This window comes from Portunus trituberculatus, chromosome 28 (assembly GCF_017591435.1).
Source record: "Portunus trituberculatus isolate SZX2019 chromosome 28, ASM1759143v1, whole genome shotgun sequence".
Classification (NCBI taxonomy): domain Eukaryota; kingdom Metazoa; phylum Arthropoda; class Malacostraca; order Decapoda; family Portunidae; genus Portunus; species Portunus trituberculatus.
In genome coordinates, this window is record NC_059282.1 from 6,074,849 (window position 1) to 6,096,055 (window position 21,207).

General features: G+C 42.2%; 1 protein-coding gene across 1 annotated transcript in view; it reads right to left on the reverse strand.

Moving 5' to 3' along the window:
* LOC123510090 (lachesin-like) overlaps positions 1-21,207 on the reverse strand; it is a 65,123-nt gene that overhangs the window by 32,866 nt on the left and 11,050 nt on the right. The window contains exon 3 of the mRNA XM_045264892.1: positions 18,986-19,543. Coding sequence (XP_045120827.1) covers positions 18,986-19,082 — 97 coding nt within the window. The 5' untranslated portion in view covers positions 19,083-19,543. The remainder of the gene's footprint in view (positions 1-18,985; positions 19,544-21,207) is intronic.

Below are 21,207 nucleotides of genomic sequence, written 5' to 3' on the forward strand. Positions count from 1 at the left end.
ACACACACACACACACACACACACAGTTGCAGTCCTCAAGCCGCTGACAGCATCGCCATACAGAAAAATAACAAGGGAAAAAAAAAACTTTCTCCCAAGAGCTAAGTACACTATTAGCAGAATGTAATGACCACGTTTCTCCTTTTATCGTCTCCGTAATGTCTCCACGCGCGTTCCTTGGCGTCTGTTCCTTCATTTCTCCGAGCAGTGGTGGTGATGATGGTGGCGGTGGTGAAGGTGGTGGTGGTGGTGGTGACGGTGGTGGTGTTTGAAAGACGTCATCACCTTTTCCTTCATATTCTTCCTTTCCTTCTTCCTTTTCCTCTCCATCTCTCTTGTCATTCCTTCGCTTCTATCCATCCTTCCTTCTCTCCATCCTTGTTTCCTCTCTCCTATCCTCTATCCTCGTCTTCTTCCCTTTCCTATTTCCTCCGTTCTTACCTCCTTCCTTCTTTCCTTTCTCCTTCCCTTCCTCCTCCTCCTCCTCCTCCTCCTCCTACTCTCTGCTGCGTCTGTATTTAACGGCTCTCCTTTACCGATCTGTTATTTTACTTTTTTCCTCTTCCTTTATTTTTTTCTTACTTTTATCTTTAACTCTTTTCACTCTCTTTTCTCTTTCCATAGTGTTTTGTTCGCTATTTTCTTTCTTTTTCTTCTTTTACTAGTTCAACTTTTCGTTTTCTTCTTCTTCTTCTTTTCTTCTTCTTTTCTTCTTCTTCTTCTTCTTCTTCTTCTTCTTCTTCTTCTTCTTCTTCTTCTTCTTCTTCTTCTTCTTCTTCTTCTTCTTCTTCTTCTTCTTCTTCTTCTTCTTCTTCTTCTTCTTCTTCTTCTTCTTCTTCTTCTTTTTCTTCTTCCTCCTCCTCCTCCTCCTCCTCCTCCTCCCCTGCATTATCTTTCTTCTCTCCTTCTCATAAATATTCCGCTCGACATATTTTTTTAAGCGCCTTTTTTACATATTTGCCTCCCCAAAAGTTGATTTTTTTCCCACGCAAACTTTTAAAACATACGCACGCACACGCACACGCACACGAACACACACACACACACACACACACACACACACACACACACACACAGGGGGAGAGGGAGAGGGAGAATCAAGTGAGGAGTAGGAAATGAGTTAAAATAAGGAGTGAGGGAGAGAATACTGTCATTTCCTCCTGTTTTTTTTTTCCCTCCTCCATGCCTCCTTTCCTCCTTCCTTCCTTCCTCCCTCCTTCTTTCCTCCTTCTTGAATTATGGAGGGAATGTTCTATGGAGGAAATGACTTGAATCTCTTCTTTGTAGTACCTCTTCCCTCCTTCTCTCCATTCCCTCCCCTTCCCTCTCCTTCCCTCTATCCTTCCTCCCTCCTTCCTCTTCTCTTCCTTTCCTCTCTTTATTGGCCTCTTCTTCTCTTTTCTCTTCTCTCTCTTTCACACTTTATTTTCTTATTATCTTCCGTTTCGTAGATTTGTTTTCTCGTTTGGAATATCTTTGCTCTATTTTTTATGTCTGTCTGTCTGTCTGTATGTGTGTATGTATGTATGATTTCTCTCTCTCTCTCTCTCTCTCTCTCTCTCTCTCTCTCTCTCTCTCTCTCTCTCTCTCATCAATAAGGGCGAGGGAAGTGAAGTTATTTAGAAGTAAAATATCAAATGCATAGCTAAAATAAATGATGACTTTTTTGCAGAGAGAGAGAGAGAGAGAGAGAGAGAGAGAGAGAGGAGGGAGAGGGGTTGAGGAGGAGAAAGACAAGTCATCACGTTATGCAAAAAAAGAACAAAAGAAAAAAAAGAAAGGATCGAAAATTATGTCGTGAAATTAGCGTGAAAAAAATTGGTGTGGGAAATTATTACGCCATAAATTGTGGAGGGAGAGAAAAAAGTAGAAGAGAAAATTCGTTTACAAATATCATGGAGTTTTTTTTATATTTTTCCTGCATGCAAAACCAAATAATATATTCTAAATATTAAGTAATTTGACAAAAAAAAAAAAAAAAAGAACCCCCTGATTTTCGGAAAGGAATAAAAGGCTGATAGAATTTTTATTGCGAATTGGAGAAAAGTGCATCGGATGTGAAAAGTCATTATATTTTTCTCCTCCTTTTTTCCTCTAAATTTATAAAGACGGCAAAAGTAACAGCGGAAAAATGGGACTGGAAAAAGAAATATTGAATCCACGAGAGACCAATCAGATGAGAATAAATGATAAAGGCGACGTGTTTCTGTGCTCAACTTTGTGTCTTTAGCTCCTCCTCTTCAACACACCGCTCTCTCTGCACGACTCTTTGCAAAGGCTGCTAAGATAATACTTCGGATATCATTTATGTGTTTTTTCTTCTTTGATGTTACGTTATGTCACTAGATTGTTTGTTTTATGTACGAAGGAAAAGCTGGCCAAGGGCAACTTAACACGAAAAAAATGCCCACTAAATCGCCAGTCCCCTCCCAGGCCTGAGAGAGTTAGCCAAGAAAGGGATAAATGATTTGAAACCTCTCGCTTAAATGAAGTCAAGACATGGGAAGTTGGAAATACAGAAGCATGTGAGGAGTTCCAGAGTCCACAAGAGAAATATATAAATTAATAAGAGTACTGGCTAATTTCTGCATGAAAACATTTTGTCTGTATTGTTGAACTTTTTCCAGAATCATGAAAACATTCTTGAAAACCTTTATTGTTTAACCATCACTAGAATCACGAAGAAACTCTTAGGAACTTTAATGTCACGAAAACGCTCGAAAAAAAAAAAACTCATTAACTCACTATTGAAAATCCACATGTTTAGACTCTGGAATCACGAAAACACTTTTAAAAATCTTTATTATTTTACTATTACTGAAACCACGCAATCGTATTAGTAAACCATCACTATAATCACTAAAACAATTGAAGACACATAAATCTTCACTGGAATCACGAGAACTCCATTGGAAACCCATACTGTTAAAACTATCATTAGAACCACGAAAGCAGCATTGAAAAATCCCAATAACTCCAACTAGATTCCATTAAAAGCACTCTCTATCAGCAGAAACGTTTAGGAATACTGACTTTTAACCTTTCGCGCTCGTGTACCCCAGATTAATCCGAGCAAAAGTTTCATGAAGTAATGCAGTGAGCAAAAGTAATTAATAACTGTTAGTCTTGAGCAAGATTGAGATTAGAGAAGCGGAGTACAAAGTGAAGAAAAGACGATCAAAGGGATGAAAAGGGGGAAAGAAGATGAAAAGGAGAGAGAAAGTGACAAAGAGAGAGAGAGAGAGCAAAAAGAGAAAAAGTTAAGGAGAGTAAAAGGTGAAGAAGCAAAGATAAAAATGAGAAAAGGAGAGAAGTTAGAGGAAAGGATTGAAGGAGCAAAACGGAAAGGAGAGAGAAGGAGAAGAGAAGGAGGAGAGGAGGGGAAGGGATCCGGTCAATTTCTTGTGTGTTTGGCAGGTTCTTGAAAAAAAAAGAGAAAGAGAGCGAGAGAGAGAAAAGGAAAGTTAGGAGGGTGATTCCAATAAAAGCATCCTAAAACGCTGCTCTGTGTTTTATGGGACATGTTCACGCGCCTCATGTTTATTTACACGTGTCTTTTTATATTCTAGTGGCGCAACGATTAGGAAACGAAAGACAGAGAAAGACAGAGAGACAGACAGAGTGGCATAGAGGATCTTGTATCTGAATGTTATGGAGCCTTGCATCTATTAGTGGGAGAACGATTAGGAGACGGAAAGACAGAAAGACAGATTGACAGACAGACAGAGCCGCATAGATGATCGTGTATTTAAATGTTTAGGAGCTTTGCATCTATTAGTTAGTGGCAGAACGATTAGGAGAAGGGGAAGATAGAGAGACAGATAGACAGAAGAGCATAAAGGACTGTGTATTTAAACGTTATGGAGCATTGAATATACCTGTATGATGTTCTAGTGGGAGAAATAGAAATGTATATAGAAAGACAGAGACAGAGAGATAGGGAAAGATGAAAGCCTGTGTATCTGAACCTTATACATTTACTTTCAATAGGTTTTAGCGCAAGAGATGGAGATGGAGAGACAGGAAGATAAAGAGAAATAAAAAAGACCTCTGCTTCTAAAGGATAATAGCTTTCGATAAGAGTTATCAGGGTTTGCACGAGAGTATTCATGGTTCTGGTGATAGTTTAATAAGATTTCTGTAATACCATTATGAGAAAGTACATGAGAATCCAACTCCCTATTTTTGTGCGGTTAGAAAGCAGTCGTGATGAAAGAACAAGAGCTTTTTAACACCTTCAGTACCAGGACACGTTTTCATATTCATTCTGCTCACTATCTGACTATTTTATACATCTTCAGAAACTTATGTGGGATTAAAATAGTGAAGACTCTTGTCATTAAACGTATGACATCCATAGATCCCTTCTAATGTAAATGAAATAATCTAATTAACCCCAAAATTCAATGTAAAAATGAGAGAGAGAGAGAGAGAGAGAGAGAGAGAGAGAGAGAGAGAGAGAGTTATATAGACACACAAATACACAGACAAGTGAAAAAAATTATGCATGAGTCAGGTCTGAGAATGTTAAGATGATAATGACAGCAATTTAAGGAAGACAACAAAGGGAGCTAAGAGAAGATAAGGAGAAAAAGTGAGGTGGGAGTAGAAAAGGGAGAATGAGGGATGAGAGAGACCCATAAAGTGTAATGAGACACGGTGGACACTGTCGGCGGGGAAGGCAGAGGAGGAGGGAGAGGAAGAAGAGGAGGAGGGAGAAGGAGGTAAGAGGGAGAAAAGATAAGAAGAGGTAAAAAGTTGAAGATGAATTATTGCCTTGGATAATTCTGTCTTTGAAGCCATTAATGAGTGAACTATTGGAGGAGGAGGAGGAGGAGGAGGAGGAGGAGGAGGAGGAGGGAGAAGAAGAAGAAGAGGAGGAGGAGGACGAGAAGGAGGAGGAGGAGGAAGAGACGGGTTGTGGAGATGATACTTGATAAATGAGAGAGAGAGAGAGAGAGAGAGAGAGAGAGAGAGAGAGAGAGAGAGTAGCACTTGGAAGAACGGAAATACATCGCAGAAAATGAATTGTTATGAAAAACGAAAAGAAGAGGAGGAGGAGGAGGAGGAGGAGGAGGAGGAGGAGGAGGAGGAGAGGAGGTGAGATAATGGAAGTTATTAAACGAACTCATTTTAATTTCGTGCGATGACCAGCCAGAGTACACACACACACACACACACACACACACACACACACACACACACACACACACACACCGCCTATCATCACCTCTCCCTCTTTCTCTCCCTTATCTCCCTCATCTCCCTTCACTTCTCGCTTAGCACCTCCCAGCTGTCCACACACACACACACACACACACACACACACACACACACACACACACACACACACACAGCTGCTGAAAATTAACATTGGCTCGTGTTTTTTTTTATCATTCATCGACTATTTTTCTTCTTTCTCTCTTTTTTCAGTGTGTCTGTTTTAGTTACAAAATATTTTAGTTTTTTCAGTTGTTTTTTTTCTTTCTAATGTTCAGGCAACGTTTTTCTGTTTTGTTTTTTTAGGCGTTTCATTTTTCGTGTGTATTCTAAACATTTTAAGCGTTTATCTCTTCTTTTCTTTCTCTTCTTGTTTATTTATCTTGTGTTTATGATTTGTTGGTTACATTGTATATATCATTCAATCAAGCACCATTTTTCTCTTTCTTTTTTTTTTTTTTTTCTCATTTTGTTTGTATATGTCTCTCACTATCATTCGTTTCTATTCATTTCTATTTGTTTTGGTTTTTGTATTATATTCTCCCTCACATTGTTGCTACGATTTTCTTTTGTTTATGTTTTTTTTATTTTCTTTTAATATTTTTTCCATCTAGTCTCTATTTTTCGCAATCAACGTTCGTATTTTTCCAACAAGTTTTCATGAATCTTTCCGTCAGGTTTGCTGTCATTTTTTCTTGAATATATTTACAGCAGAGGTTTATTTTTTCTCTTTTTTTTTTTTGTCCCTGTTTACATTTTCCTCCCTCGTCTCCATTTTCATAATCACTATTCATATTTTGTCTACCATTTTTCGTCTACCATTTTTCTGATTATTTTTCCTTCCTGTATTGCACTCTGTTCTTTATCCTCTTTTATTTCTTTCTCCTTTAGTCTCCCCACTTCTATTATCAATCTTCATGTTTTTCCTAATTTTCCTTATTTCCTCCCTCATTTAGTAATAACACTTCCTTTTTCATTCCCTGTTAAAGAGTTTTCACTTTTGTTTCCTGTTTTTCATTATCAATATTTCTATTTCCTTGCAGTTTTCACCATTTCTGCCATTAGATCCCTTAATATTTTCCCTCATTTACTTGTTATAGTCTTCCATTTTCATTCTTTTTCGTCTTCAGTTTTTCATTATCACCATATCTATTTTTTACCCAAACCAGATTCCACTATTTTTTTTTTATCATTTTCCCTGCATTTATTTATTTTACTCTCCCATTTTTATTCTCTTTTGATAACATTCACTTTCGTCTCTAATTTTCCATTATTACCATACGTATTTTTACCTAATGTAGATTCCAACATTTTTATCATCATTTTCCCTGCATTTACTTATTTTACTCTTCATTTTTCTTACTTTTCTATTTTTTATTCTCTTTTGATAACATTTACTTCCGTCTCCAATTTTTCATTATTACCATACGTATTTTTATCTCTAGCTAGATTCCAACATTTTTTTTATCATCATTTTCCTTCCATTTATTCATTCTACTCTTCCATTTTTATTACTTTTTACCATTTTTATTCTCTTTTGATAACATTTACTTTCGTCTCCAATTTTTCATTACCGCCATACGTATTTCTATCCGAAGGCAGATACCAACATTTTATCATCATTTTCCCTAGATTTACGTATTTTAGTATTCATTTTTTTTCACCTCTTACCATTTTTATTCTCTTTTCATAATATTCACTTTCGTCTCCAATTTTTCATTACCGCCATACGTATTTTCATCCCAACAAACCCAACATTTTTTTCATCATTTCTCCTGCATATATTACCAGCAGATTCTTCCTTTTTGTGCGGGCCGAGCGTTCTGAACAAGTCTCAGGCGCCGGCGATCACTCTGTATTGAATTCCGAAGAGGTGATGGCGCACGAATTTCTAAAAGGGCACCGAGGCCATCATCATTTTGCGACGCCGCCATGTAAATCATCTTCTTTAAAGCGAGAACTGAGAGTACGTTAAAGGGGCAACTTCAACGCGTTAATGGCAATCCTGCAGCCTTTCACTAAGAGGTCACCCTTCAGAGAGAGAGAGAGAGGGAGGAGGAGAGGGAGAGGGAGAGGGAGAGGGAGGGAGGAATGATTCACGTCCTCACAAGCAGGTTAAAAAAAATGTGGAAGTAAAAAATCTAAAAAAAAAAGAAAAGTTAGTTTCGTGACAGCATTTACCAGAGAGAGAGAGAGAGAGAGAGAGAGAGAGAGAGAGAGAGAGAGATCACTGTCGCAAAAGCTTTCAAGTAGAGTTCGAAACCTTTGTGAATCTAACGAAAACTGACTCACTGGATCCCTTTAGACTCGAGGAAGAGGAAGAGGAAGAGGAGGAGGAGGAGGAGGAGGAGGAGTAAGAGGTAGTAGGATGCGTTCGTCCTCTTCTCTCTCATCTCTCTTCTCTTTCCTCTCCTCTTCTCTTCTCTCGATGCTAATTCCTCTCCCGCGTGCTTATCTTCAGTATCTTCGACCTCATTTGTAATTCAGTGTTGTTATTGTTTCCCATCCTCCTCTGTGTCTGTCTGTCTGTCTGTCTGTCTGTCTGTTTGTCTGTTCATCTGTCTGTTTGAGTGTGTTTTAGGTCCGTCTGTCTTTCTGTCTGTGTCTGTCTGTCTGTTTATGTGAGTGTTTTAGTCCGTCTGTCTTTCTGTTTGTGTCTGTCTGTCTGTTTGTGATGTGTTTTGGTGTCTATTTTGAGTATTTTTGTTTTTGTGTTTGTTTCTCTCTCTCTCTCTCTCTCTCTCTCTCTCTCTCTCTCTCTCTCTCTCTCTCTCTCTCTCTCTCTCTCTCTCTCTCTGGCTTCATCTTCCTGATTCAAGGACTTCTTTTTTTCTTTCGTGTTATGCACCTCCTCCTCCTCCTCCTCCTCCTCCTCCTCCTCCTCCTCCTCCTCCTTCCCTGCTTGTCCCTTAGTATCACATCTTCCACTCTTGTCTCACTTTTCCTTCCTCTCCTCCATTTTCTTTACTCTTGACATATACATCTTTTTTTACTAGTCCTCCTCCTTCACTCCGTTTTCTGTTTGCTCATCGCCCTTGGTATTATCATTAGTGTCTTTTTCTGTGCTAATTTCATCATCACTCATTTCCGTTTTCTTTCATTCATTCTTTCTTTCTATTTTTTTTTTTCATTTTTCGTCCTTTTTTGAAGGGGATGTTGAGGAGACGTGAATTATGGTCCGTCTCTCTCTCTCTCTCTCTCTCTCTCTCTCTCTCTCTCTCTCTCTCTCTCTCTCTCTCTCTCTCTCTCTCTCTCTCTCTCTCTCTCTCTCTCTCTCTCCTACGTTTCGTTTTCTGTGCTCAAGTAATAACAGTGACTTTTCTATAATCATAAACCCATCAAGGCTTGTGGAAGATGTGCCCTGGAGGAGGAGGAGGAGGAGGAGGAGGAGGAGGAGGAGGTTGGGGAGGAGGAAGAGGACAAGTGGGAGGAGTGGGCAGGAAAATGTAAGAGAATGAGAGAGAAGAGGGAGGGGATAGAAGTGGTGAAAGAGGGAGGGGAAAAGGCAGGAAAGGAGGAGGAAAAAATATTGGCTTGTTTGTCATCCCCGCTAGAGCTCTTTTGAGACCAGTTGGAGAAAAGGAGAGAAAGGCAAGAAGGAAGGGAGGGAAGGGGAGGAATAAAAGTTGAAAATGGCACGGAAGAAGAAGAAATTGGCACGCTGTGAAGGAAGGAAGGAAGGAAGGAAGGAAGGAAAGGGAAGGAAACAGGAAAGGATAAAGATAATGGAGAGCAACACACACACACACACACACACACACACACACACACACACACACACACACACACACACACACACACACACACACACGCAAAAGTACCATAATAACTTCTCTAAAAAAAAAACCGGAAAATAAAAAAGTTAATACGATTCATACCACTTTTCTCTTTTCATTTTTTCCCAACGAGGAGCAATTTCTTTCCCACTTTGCTGGTAAATATCACGCTCTCTGATCTTCACTTGATGACCCCGAGGCGCGCAGGTGTCCGCGGGGGCGCTGAGTGGTGACTGAGGACCCATTACGGCGGGAGGGAGTCATCAGGCAGCCGCAGATGTACCCGTGACTCACCAGACCAAGAACTCGACCCTCTCACATCTTTGAATTAGTCCTCCCTCCATCGGCCGCTCCTGGCTCCGTTTTCTGTGATTAATTTGTGGGATAGGGAGAAGGGGATGGGAGGGATAAGGAGAGGCAGCTGTCTGTAGGGAAACGATGGGCGGGGATCAGTGGAATAGACAAAGAATGGAAGAGAAGGACAAAGAGATGAAAAGGGGAAATTACGAGAGAGAATGGAGAGAGAGATAGGGAAGTGATATGGAGGATCTTTGGATAATCGTGAAGGATAGGAGATTAGGGATGCTGGCTAAGTGACACGAGAACACTGAAGGAAAGGAAGGAAGAAGGAGAAGGAGGTGACGTAGGTAGAGAAAAGGGTCGTGAAGGAAAGGAAGATGCTGGCTAAATGACACGAGAACGCTGAAGGAAAGGAAGGAAGAAGGAGAAGGAGGTGACGTAGGTAGAGAAAAGGGTCGTGAAGGAAAGGAAGATGCTGGCTAAGTGACACGAGAACGCTGAAGGAAAGGAAGGAAGAAGGAGAAGGAGGTGACGTAGGTAGAGAAAGGGTCGTGAAGGAAAGGAAGATGCTGGCTAAATGACACGAGAACGCTGAAGGAAAGGAAGGAAGAAGGAGAAGGAGGTGACGTAGGTAGAGAAAAGGGTCGTGAAGGAAAGGAGGGTCGGTCATAATATTTCATTGACGGGGCAAGAAGTAATTTTCAGGGCCGTGGGGGTGTTGACACGTTCCTTCCAGGGGTCGTAAAAGGTTTTATGGGAAATATTTGTCTAGGAGAGTAGGCGCAGGGGTGGGGAAGGCTCGGCTGTGGAGGGAGAGAGGAAGGGGTAGTGTATAGCCTTCTGAGGGGGTAGGAAAGGTGGAAAGCGTGACGTATAGAGTGTAGGTGTATATTTGTGGGCACATTGAAGGGGGTGTATGGGGGTATATGTGTATTGGGAGAGTATGAGGGGGAAACTTTGAAACTTTGAGGGGGCTCGGCTGTGGAGGGGGAGAGGAAGGGTGTGTGTATAGCTTTCTAAAGGGGTAGGAAAGGTGGAGAGCGTGGCATATAGGGTGTAGCTGTGTATTTGTGGGCACACTGAAGAGGTGTATGGGGGTATATGTGGATGGGGAGTGTATGAGGGGATGTAAGGGTCGTGAGGAGGTTTCTTTCCCCTAATGTCTTCCCTCCTCCCAAAATATTGCTTTCGACGTGAGAGATCCAGACAGGAATCAGGTTTTGGACACGCCGCTCTGAGGGGACATTACTGACAGAGAGGCGCCACGGTTAGACTCTCTCTCTCTCTCTCTCTCTCCAGATATGCCGATCCAGGTTTGTTACAGGAACTAAGAGCCGGTGGAGGAGGAGAAGGAGGAGGAGGAAGAGGAGGAGGAGGAGGAAGTGCCTGAGAGGGATGGAGGGAAGGAGGGGGAGGAGGAGGCGGCACACGAGATTGGGACATCAGAGGCAAGATATGAAAACGAGGACATTTCCCTAAGGACACAACAAGGCAAGGGAAGGAGGAAGACAGGACTAAGAACATGGAGAGAAGGGAAGACGCCACAGGAGAACCGGATAAAGAGGAACACTGATTAGCCTTGAAAGAAAGTGTAATGATAAATCTTGAACGGGAATCTGGAAAGAACATGAGACAGAAAACGGAGCTGGACATTAAGTGGAGGACTAAAGTAAATGTCGATCTAAACTCTAAAGAGAAAAATGGACGCAATACGAATAGATAAAATAGAATAGGTAAATATAAGTAAATAAATAAGTGAAGATAAAGGATTTGTAGTAACTTTCTGTGGCCATCAAAGTGAAAAATACCAAACACACATCAAAATAGAAAAGAAAACATTTTAACGGGACAGTTTTTCCCCTCACACGTCCTCATTTTTCCCCTCTCACAACTGTCATCCCATCTCTTCCCTCACACCTCTTCCCACTCTCCCTTACTCCCTCTTACATCTTCACTCTCTCCACTTCCCTCTCCCTTCACACGCTGACAACGCCTTCCCTCCCCTCGGACCTTCTTCCCATCCCTTCCCCGCCTTCCCTCACCGCTCCCATCCTTCCCCTCACTCACTCACTCGCCACGGGTTACATAATATTAAGAAGACTCTCTACCCACATGTGTCCTGTGTGTGTGTGTGTGTGTGTGTGTGTGTGTGTGTGTGTGTGTGTGCGTCGATGTATACACACACGCACATACCCTTCCAACTCAAATTTGCGTGAAGGGAATCATGCCTACACACACACACACACACACACACACACACACACACACACACACGAATACACAAGTCACCCCTTAAAGTAAATGAAAACAAATAGAAAATGGAGTTTCCACTAAGAGTTCACATGATTGAGAAACCGGTTACCTCTCTCCCCTCGTGCCTCGCTGCCTCTCCCTTCCCATCCCCTTCTCCCTCTGCCTCTCCCTGCGCCTCTCCCTCTCTCCCTTAATCCTCCCCGCAACGCAGACCTCGCTTGGGGCTATAACATTTCAGGTCACGCCCGCTATGCCGCCGCTACACGCAAGAGAGAGAGAGAGAGAGAGAGAGAGAGAGAGAGAGAGAGAGAGAGAGAGAGAGAGAGACAATATTAGACCATCTACAGTCGTGATTGTCATTCAGTGGAAGTCATTGCTTTGGTTTGGAAATTTGAGGGGATTCCTTTTTTTCCTTTTTTTTTTATTCTCTCTCTCTCTCTCTCTCTCTCTCTCTCTCTCTCTCTCTCTCTCTCTCTGTTTCTTTTCGGTGTATTTTTTATATATTACATTTTTTGGCAGTTTTATGTATATTTTGCCACACTTTTATTTGTTTATATTCCAATTTTTTACTTTTATCGCTTTTTTATTTATTTATTTTTTTAAGCTGAGTCTTTTTCTGTGAAATTTTTTGAAAAGGATTTGACGAGGATGTGTTTTTTGCATTTCATATTCAAAATTCTTACTTTAGTCTGTATCTCTAATGACGCTGGCAAGAAAATGACTTGAAGAATATGAAACTAACGCTAATGTCCACACACTTCACCACTTCACCGTTCCTTTCCCCTTCTACCCCTCCAGCCTCCCCCAACACACACACACACACACACTACGAGGAACAAGTCTATTTTCAACGGAATAACTTCATTTACGCGTAATCAGAGCGCATCACCATTACCCGAGGCGCTGCGAGGAGGGACGGAGGGATGGCGAAGGAAGGTCGAAGGTTTGACGTAATCACAGTCTCCCTGCAATTAATGTCTGCGGAAGGACTGGGCATCGGCTTGCTCCAGGAATTAGCCGAGAGGAATTTATATAGCCACACTCGTAAATATTCTGGTTATTAGGGTCATTATGAGATAAGTGTGAGTAATAAGCGAAGAGGAGCAGTCGAACAGGCAGTCTCCGGGTATCCATGCTAGATTGTTATGAGCGAATTTCATGCTTATGGATTCTTTACCCCGCAGGACTTTGTTTGCTGTTGAATTTTATGACGATTAGTTTTTCCCCCTCCTCGTCGTCGTCCGCGGTGAGCTTCCCTTATTTGGTTCATGAATCGCAGGGGAATGAGTCAGTGAAGTTAGATGGTATGCGTGGACACAACCGCCGCCACCAGTGTTTTGTATAATGCGAGGGCTAAATCAATCTGTTAGCTTATGCTGATGTGGCGGCGGCTGTGCTTCATGGAGGTGTTGCAGTGGTGGGTGTAGCAGTAGTAGTTATGGTTGTAAGAGCTGTAGTAGTAGTAGTAGTGGTGGTGGTGGTGGTGGTAATAGTCGTGTTGGTAATAGTTGTTCCTCTCGTTCTGTTTTTTTTTTCTTCTCTTGCTTGCTTTCTTCTTGTGTTCATTCTTCTCTTCTTAATCCCTTTTCTTTTCTCCTTCATCCTCTTACTCCTTCTCTTCTTTGTCGTTATCCTCCTCCTCTTTCTTTTCCTTCTCTTTGTCCTCCTTTTGCTTCTCCTTCCATTTTTTTCGTCTTGTTTCGGGTTCTTGTTTTTGTTGTTATTGTTCTTGTCGTCGTTACAGTTGTTGTTGTTGCTGTTGCTGTTGTGTTGTTGCTGTTTCTGTAGTTGTTTTTGTTGATGTTGTTCTTGTTGATGCTGCTGGTGCTGCTGTTGTTGTTTCTGTTGTTGTTGTTCTTTTAGTTGTTAATCTTTTTCTTATTATTTTCCTTCTCTTCGTTTATCACCACTGCTGCTACCACCACCACCACCCACTACCACCACCACCACCAGCGCTCCTTCACCCGGCTTTATCACCCTGGCAGCATAGTCACCGGCACCGTAGCAGGGAGGGATTGGTCATTTGTCTCGGAATGGCGGCTGACTCAATAGAGCTGTGTGCGTTTTATCCCACGTTCCGCCTTTACAACCCCACACTACCGGCCCTTTTCCTCCTGCTCTCCTAACGCGACACAGCTAATCAGGCAGCACATATAGGAAGTAATAGGCGCTCGACCTACTAAAGTCTACGCCATGCACATAATTTTTTAACGATTTTCTTTTCGGCTTTATTTTTTCTTTCCTTTTTTTTTTTTTTTTTTAAGACAGTGAGAGTTTTTTTTGTGCTGATTTGGCCTCCGTGTTTCTCTGTCTTTCTTTTCTCTCTCTCTCTCTCTCTCTCTCTCTGCAGTTCAGCTGGGTTTGGCTTTGTTAGGCTTATTTATATTCTCGTGTACAGTCTCCTTCGCCTTCTAGTAAAAACAAAAATAGAAATGTATAAATAGACTAAAATAAAGAAAGAAAAGAAAAAAGTTTGGCATTACGCTCTTCTTCCTTTTTTCATGTACTACAAATCGTCATATTTTGGTTTGTAAATAGGATCTTGAAGGGAAGTCTTTATCTTTTGTGCATATTTCCTCTATTTTGGGTTTTTCAATATATTCTTTTTAGAGGAATGTGGAATGAAGCATCGTGTGTGATTCTACGTGAGTTTCAAGACACAGATATAACCTAAGACGGTATTTTGAAACACTTCCTCATCACAATTCACTTCCAATACTTTCAGGAGTTTCTAGGTTAGGAATAATGTTTTTCTTATAGTCCTGGTAACATAAACATTTCTACATCATTAAAAGGAGAAGCAGTCTTGAGAACCAGGCTAATTATCTTTATGAACCTTGAAAATAGTCTTGATGAGAGAGCAAAGCGTTTCTGAATACCTGCTTACCTAGAAAATTGGAAAATAACTTCGTGGTGGACGTTCGTGGGAGTCAGGTAGCCGAGGATGCCAAAGTGAAGCTGCTCATTGGGTGTTGCTGTTGTCTGGAAACGTGTAACTTTTCTATTTTCCCTTTCCCTTTTTTCCCCCGCTATTTTCCTCTTCCTCTAATAGCTCGCTGGAAATTCGGTGGCATTTTGACCCATGACTTTTTTTTTTTTTCCAGGACGGACTCAGCAAATTTAATTCTAGATACCCCCTTCCCCCACACACATGCAGCCCCTTCACCCCCCAACCCCTTAAACTTCTCTCCCCATTCCCAATATTTCCACTTTTTGGCACACTTCACCCATTTCCCAACACCCACACATACACACGAAATTCTCCCCCCTCCCCATCCACGTATTTTGTCTCCTCTCAACCCCTTAAATTTCTCTCCCCATTCTCCATTTCCCCTCGTTCCATCACACACACTTCACCCATCTCACCTTCGCTCCCCCACCCTCCCCTCTTAGCTGCTTCGTCACCCACATACGTATTTAGTCATCCCACAATGCCTTAAACTTCTATCCCCATTTCCCCATATTCCCACGTCCCAGCACACCCATACTTCACCCATCTCTCCACACATACACCCACACACACCACGAAATTTTCTCCCTCCACTCCCCCATCTGAGCAGTTTCGCCACCCACATACGTATTTAGTCGCGTGGAAAACGGACAGCGAGACGGAGAAATTGCACTGGCCAGGCATTCTATTGTTGAGCGGAGCAGACCACGTAAATAACACCTGCCTGAAGTACACACCTGGTCTCACTTCACTCTCCCTCTCTCCGTGTGACTGCAGTACCCACATCCCCCGTCTCATTACTCTTACTCCCCTCACTTTCCCCTCATATTCCCTCGTGTTCTTACTATAGACCTATCACTCATGTCCCTCCCCTCTTCATGTCCCCTCACTCCTATATCTTGTTCGTGGCATCAGTGTTTGTTATGTCACTCTCATGCTTCCCCTCACCTCCCTCACACGAGTAACAGTCCCATGCAGTCACCTTTTCTACTTTCCCTCCTTCAGGATAAATATTTTTTCCCCTCTCACCAGGCTTTTGTCCACAGTACCTCGTGGACTCTCACAGTTCTCCACCTCTTTCCTCTTTCCTCTTTCCTCTTACTCCCATTTCCACTCCTTTCATCCACTTCCTACGCTAAGCAAATATTTTCCTTTATTCTCCATTACTTCCTACTCCTGTATAGATCTTTTGCTCTTATTTATTTCTTGATATCTCTCTTCCCTCTCACTTCACTCTCACTGGATAAACAAATCAATGTATTGTGTGGTGAGAGGAACGTGGGAGAGCTGCTGTGTCCTTCCCCAACGTTCATCTATAATCTAGCCTTGTTTCTCTCCCCCAGATCTTCTCCCGTACCTCCTCCCGTGGGTTGCGAGCTGTGGCGTCCTCCAGGCGGGCCCGACGCCGTTTTGCAGGGTGAGTGTTGGTAAAGGGGTAGTTTCACTTGTTTGCCTTGGCCCTCGTTAACGAAGCTCGCCTGATTAAAAGGTGATGTGTTTTCATGCTTCTTCCAACACACACACACACACACACACACACACACTCTCTCTCTCTCTCTCTCTTATTGTAATTCCACATTTTTCTTCCCTCTTTTCCTCCTTCCCTCTGTTTACTCCTCCCCTCTCTCTCCTCCTCTCCTCTTCCTTCGTTAATGCAACATTGATCTCATTATTGTCTTCTCTTTTCTGTGGACAAACATTATCTATGCTCCATTTTCTGTAAGCATCCTCGTTTTATTGCTCCTCTTTGCTCTTTTTACATGTCGCTATTTTTCTTTTCCTTTTCAATCTCTTCCTCTGCTTTTTCTTATTTTTTTTTCTGTGTCATCCTTAGTTTGTTGCTCCTTCTTTTTCTTATCCATATTTCTCCTTGCCTTTTGTTTTTCTTGTTCCTCCTCCTCCTCCTCCTCCTCCTCCTCCTCCTCCTCCTCCTCACAGAACACAAACACCCACAAAACCAGTGTTTCTTGTGAGACTTTTTCGCAAGTCTGATGCATCGTCTCTTGAGATGAAAAGAAAAAAAAGAAACATTTTTTTATAACTTCCCAAGCACCAGAGAGAGAGAGAGAGAGAGAGAGAGAGAGAGAGAGAGAGAGAGAGAGAGAGAGAGAGGGAGAGTATGTGTAAATGGAGGGAGAGTGAAGAATTGAGGAAAAAAAACACTAATATTACCTTTAATTTCAGAGAGTACGAAAATACGTGAGTCTTCCCTAGCGATACAGGACGTTGTGAGTCGCGTTTTCTTCTTGATTAGCTGAGTCTCCCATTAAAAAAAGAAGAACGAGAGAGAGAGAGAGAGAGAGAGAGAGAGAGAGAGAGAGAGAGAGAGAGAGAGAGAGAGAGAGACAGACAGACAGACAGACAGGAGCGTTGCCGGAGGAGTAATTAGACAGATAAGTTGCCTTGTAGAGAGAGAGAGAGAGAGAGAGAGAGAGAGAGAGAGAGAGAGAGAGAGAGAGAGAGAGAGAGAGAGAGACTAATAGAACCTGACTTAGTGGAGGTGAGGGAGGCAAGATGAGATGAAGGTACAGTGGGAGGAAGAGGAGGAGGAGGAAGGAGGGAGGAGGAATAGAAGGAAGAAGAGGAAGAGGAGCAAGATGAGTAATTAGCGTGAATGTTCTAATTGCTCAAGTTTTACGCCGTATCAGTAACGATCCTGCTAATCTCTCTCTCTCTCTCTCTCTCTCTCTCTCTCTCTCTCTCTCTCTCTCTCTCTCTCTTTTCTTTTCTTTCGTCTGTGCAGTGATAAAAAGTAAATAATTAGGTTACGTGAGGTTAAGTTCAGTTTAGTTAGGTTAAGTTAGGTTAGGTTAGGTCAGGTTAGGTGAGTTTAGATTATGTTAAGTTAGGTTAGGTTAGGTTAGATTTAGTTAGGGTAGGTTAAGTTGGTTTATCATTTTGTATTAAATATTATATAGTGATGTTGAGAGTTTTGTTCAATATTGTGATTTACTTATTTCCTTTATTTAATTTTGAGTAAGCCAGCATACACCACCAATACTTCTACTACTACTACTACTACTGCTACTACTACTACTACTACTACTACTACTACTACTACTACTACTACTACTACTACTACTACTACCAGTACTATTTACTACCTCTACCACCACTGCTACCACTACCAGCACTACTATTACTACTGCCATTACGACTCTTACTACTAATAATAATGACTAAGTACATATTGCAATAAAATCCATTTCGTTCTATTGGGGGAAAGTAAATGAGGCGTAAGGAAAATGTCAATTAATTCGTGTGTGTGTGTGTGTGTGTGTGTGTGTGTGTGTGTGTGTGTGTGTGTGTGTGTGTGTGTGTGTTAATGGTCAATATTCACCTGATTCGATATTGTTCTTTGTTTATCCAATGAATGGCGAGGTGGTTCAATTTGCTTTAATTTCCACATTTTTTTTCCACCTAAGCTTCCACTAATTGTAAAGAGATTATTTCGACATCCACACCGCTGCCCTCCCACAAAGAGGAGAGTAAATATGTAAACAAATAACAGATATACAAATAGATAAGCGCTGGTAACTGCATAACTACACAAGGACACGGCAAGCAACCACCAGAACTACATGTGGCAGCTCTGGTATAACTGGCTGCAACTCGCTCTAATAATGTTGCGCAGATTAACCCCTTCAGTACTGGAACACATTTTTACCTTGAGATTTGTGTATGATTAAACCATTTTGTTTGCATTAAGAAGGGCCTATGGAGATGAGAAAATTGATGGCCAGAGTCTTCACTGTTTTAATCCCCCACATGAGTTTTTGAAGCTGTATAAAATCAACAATTAGTAAGCAGAATGAATATGGAATCACGTCATGTTACTGAAGGGAACCCTTTCGCACCTGTGTGTACTGAAAGCTGGCAGTGTTGGATTGAATTCACTTGTGTGCTTTTCATCTGTACTCACCTGGCCATAAAAGTACAATTAACTTCATGAATAATATCGTGTGTCCTTTTCAATTACCGACGAAACAAGGTAAGAATGACATTTCTTTTCTTAACTCTTTCACTGATATGACCATTTTCTGTTAACTTTGTGAATGGTTGGGCAAAAGGAAAGAAAAGAGGTTAATTTGATTTTTGCTAAGGTACAGAAGTTCGTATTCACTCATTTAGTATTAGGACGCATTTTTATCACGAGTTCGAGGTATGATTAGACGATTTTATTAACATTAGAAAGGATTTATGAAGATCAGGAGATTAATAGCCGAAGTCTCCATTATTTCAATCCCCATATAACTTTCTGAAGCTGTATAAAATCACCAAATAGTAAGAAGAATGATTATGAAAACTTGCTATGCTGCTGAAGGGGTTAAATCGATTGTTACGAAAAATGTCTCCTAAAATTTGTAGGTGATGATGGTAAAGATGGAGCAACAGTGAAAGGGTTAAACAACAACAAATCTCTCCTGTTTTAAATTCACGTTCTTTGCATTTCTATTTCCTTTGAAACAATCACTTAATCACTTACCTTCAGTGTGCGTGGCGATGAAAAGCGGCAGGAGGAACAGCAGATAGATACATCCCGTCCCAGGCTGGTACGGTGGGCGGCCTCCTCGGGGCTCCATGGTGGCGAGGGCAAGGGACGCAGGCCAGGCGGTGCAGGGAAGGTTAAGGGCTATAGACAAAAGGTTATTGGTAAGGTAGAGAGAGAAGACTGTCAGTAGAGAGGGAGTTTTAATAGCGAGATGGAGAGGGAAACAAGGGTGACGTTGAGAGGCAGGCTGTAGGGGATGTAGGATGGGAATTTGAGGATGAGATAGGGAGGAAAGATTGAGAGAGGGTCGGAGGAAGGTGATAGATGCAAGAGAAATTTGGAAGGTGAGGCTTTTAGGTTCAGGTGGAGGCCGGAGGGTGGAAGTGGCGACGCTGAGTGCCTGCGATTTACGTGACAACTTCTCCTCAGTAAATCAGCGTCTATTCACGTGCCTGTCCGGTAATGTCCAAGCGTCTTGCTGCGGCGGGGAAAAAGTCACTTCCCAGCTGCGAGTTTATGCTCCTCACTCTCACCCGGACGCGGTAATTCCCCCTGAAAGGAAAACAAAGCGTAACCATAAAGTAACCCCGTTGGGAAGAGTTAACGACATCTTCATCATCGCCCATAGACACACAACGGCCTCGCGCAGCATTATACACCTTGATTGAGGGTATCGCGGCCAGTCCCCTCGCTTGTTAGTCTCTGAGATGACGGTGTTGTACGGTAATTTCCTTAAATAGGGCGTAATTGAGGCACATGGCTGGCTCTTTATGGCTCGCTGATACACGTAAGTGACTCATCTTCATCTGGAAACGGGCCTTGAGATTTTTAAGAGCAAGGGAACGGCGACCACCCTTTCCCTCTCACTCCTGCGGGACGACTGACTGAACCCACACGCTTGCAGTCGTTTATCATCTTACCTCGTGATTTATTTGGAGGCCAGAGTATAGCTTTTCCATTGCCACACCGATTTACCCGCTGGAACCCAACCTGTCCTTCCCTGACGTCACGGAAAGCCGCTGCGCTCCCCTCCCGCTCTTCCTTCAACCTCACTTCCCTCCCTTCCTGTCTCCCTCCTGCCGCCGTCACTCACACCTCCTGCCTCTTTCCTGAATATCACCAGCCTTACTTCCATGCCTTACTCATGACTTCAGTTCCTCTCTCTCTCTCTCTCTCTCTCTCTCTCTCTCTGGTGTTGTGAGTTCTAAGAGATGGCGGTCTTTTATGTTTTTGTTCTTTTTGCAGTTCTTCCTCTTTGTTCTTCTGGATTCTCTGCCTCCCTCGTGTCTTCGCCATTAAGGTTATTGATGGAGAAGTTGCGGAGCTTTTGAAGGGCTGGTGGTGTGAGGGTCGAGGAGGAGGAGGAGGAGGAGGAGGAGGAGGAGGAGAAGCAGGAGGAGGAGGAGGAGGAGGAGGAAAGAATGACGACCACCTGTTCTTGTGAGAAGCAACGAGTAATGCTCTCCTTTTTTTTCCACTCTCTCTCTCTCTCTCTCTCTCTCTCTCTCTCTCTCTCTCTCTCTCTCTCTCTCTTTCAATTTTTTGTTTGAATTTCCTCGTCCTGTTTTTTTTTCTCTCTTTTCCTCTTTTATGTATATATTCTTTAAGTGTTCCGTCCATTTTCATTTTTATTTTGCACTTTGTCTTCATCACACACACACACACACACACACACACACACACACACACACACACACACACACTTAGAGTAAAGCATTAATAACTACTGACCTAATTGCTTGGTTGTAAAAAAAGAAAGTCGAAGTCGTGTGCGTAATTTATATCCAATTAGTAAATGTGTTGCTTACGTGACGGGCGAGAATTATCGTTGCTGGATATTACATTTCGTTCAGAGAGACGAGGTGAAGACAAGAGAGAGAGAGAGAGAGAGAGAGAGAGAGAGAGAGAGTGAGAGTGAGAGAGGGTAAAACCAGGATAAGAGGGACCAGTGCAGTCTTTTGGTGCCAAGAAAGAGTGAGAGAGTATTAAGAGAGGAGAGAGAGAGAGAGAGAGAGAGAGAGAGAGAGAGAGAGAGAGAGAGAGAGAGAGAGAGAGAGAGAGAGAGAGAGAGAGAGAGAGAGAGAGAGAGAGAGAGTAAAAGGAAGGATGAGAAAAGGAGAGAGGAGAGAAAGGCGAATAACAAAGGAAGGATAAAGGAAAGGAGAGAGAGAAGAGAGAAAACGAGAAGAGAGAGAGAGAGAGAGAGAGAGAGAGAG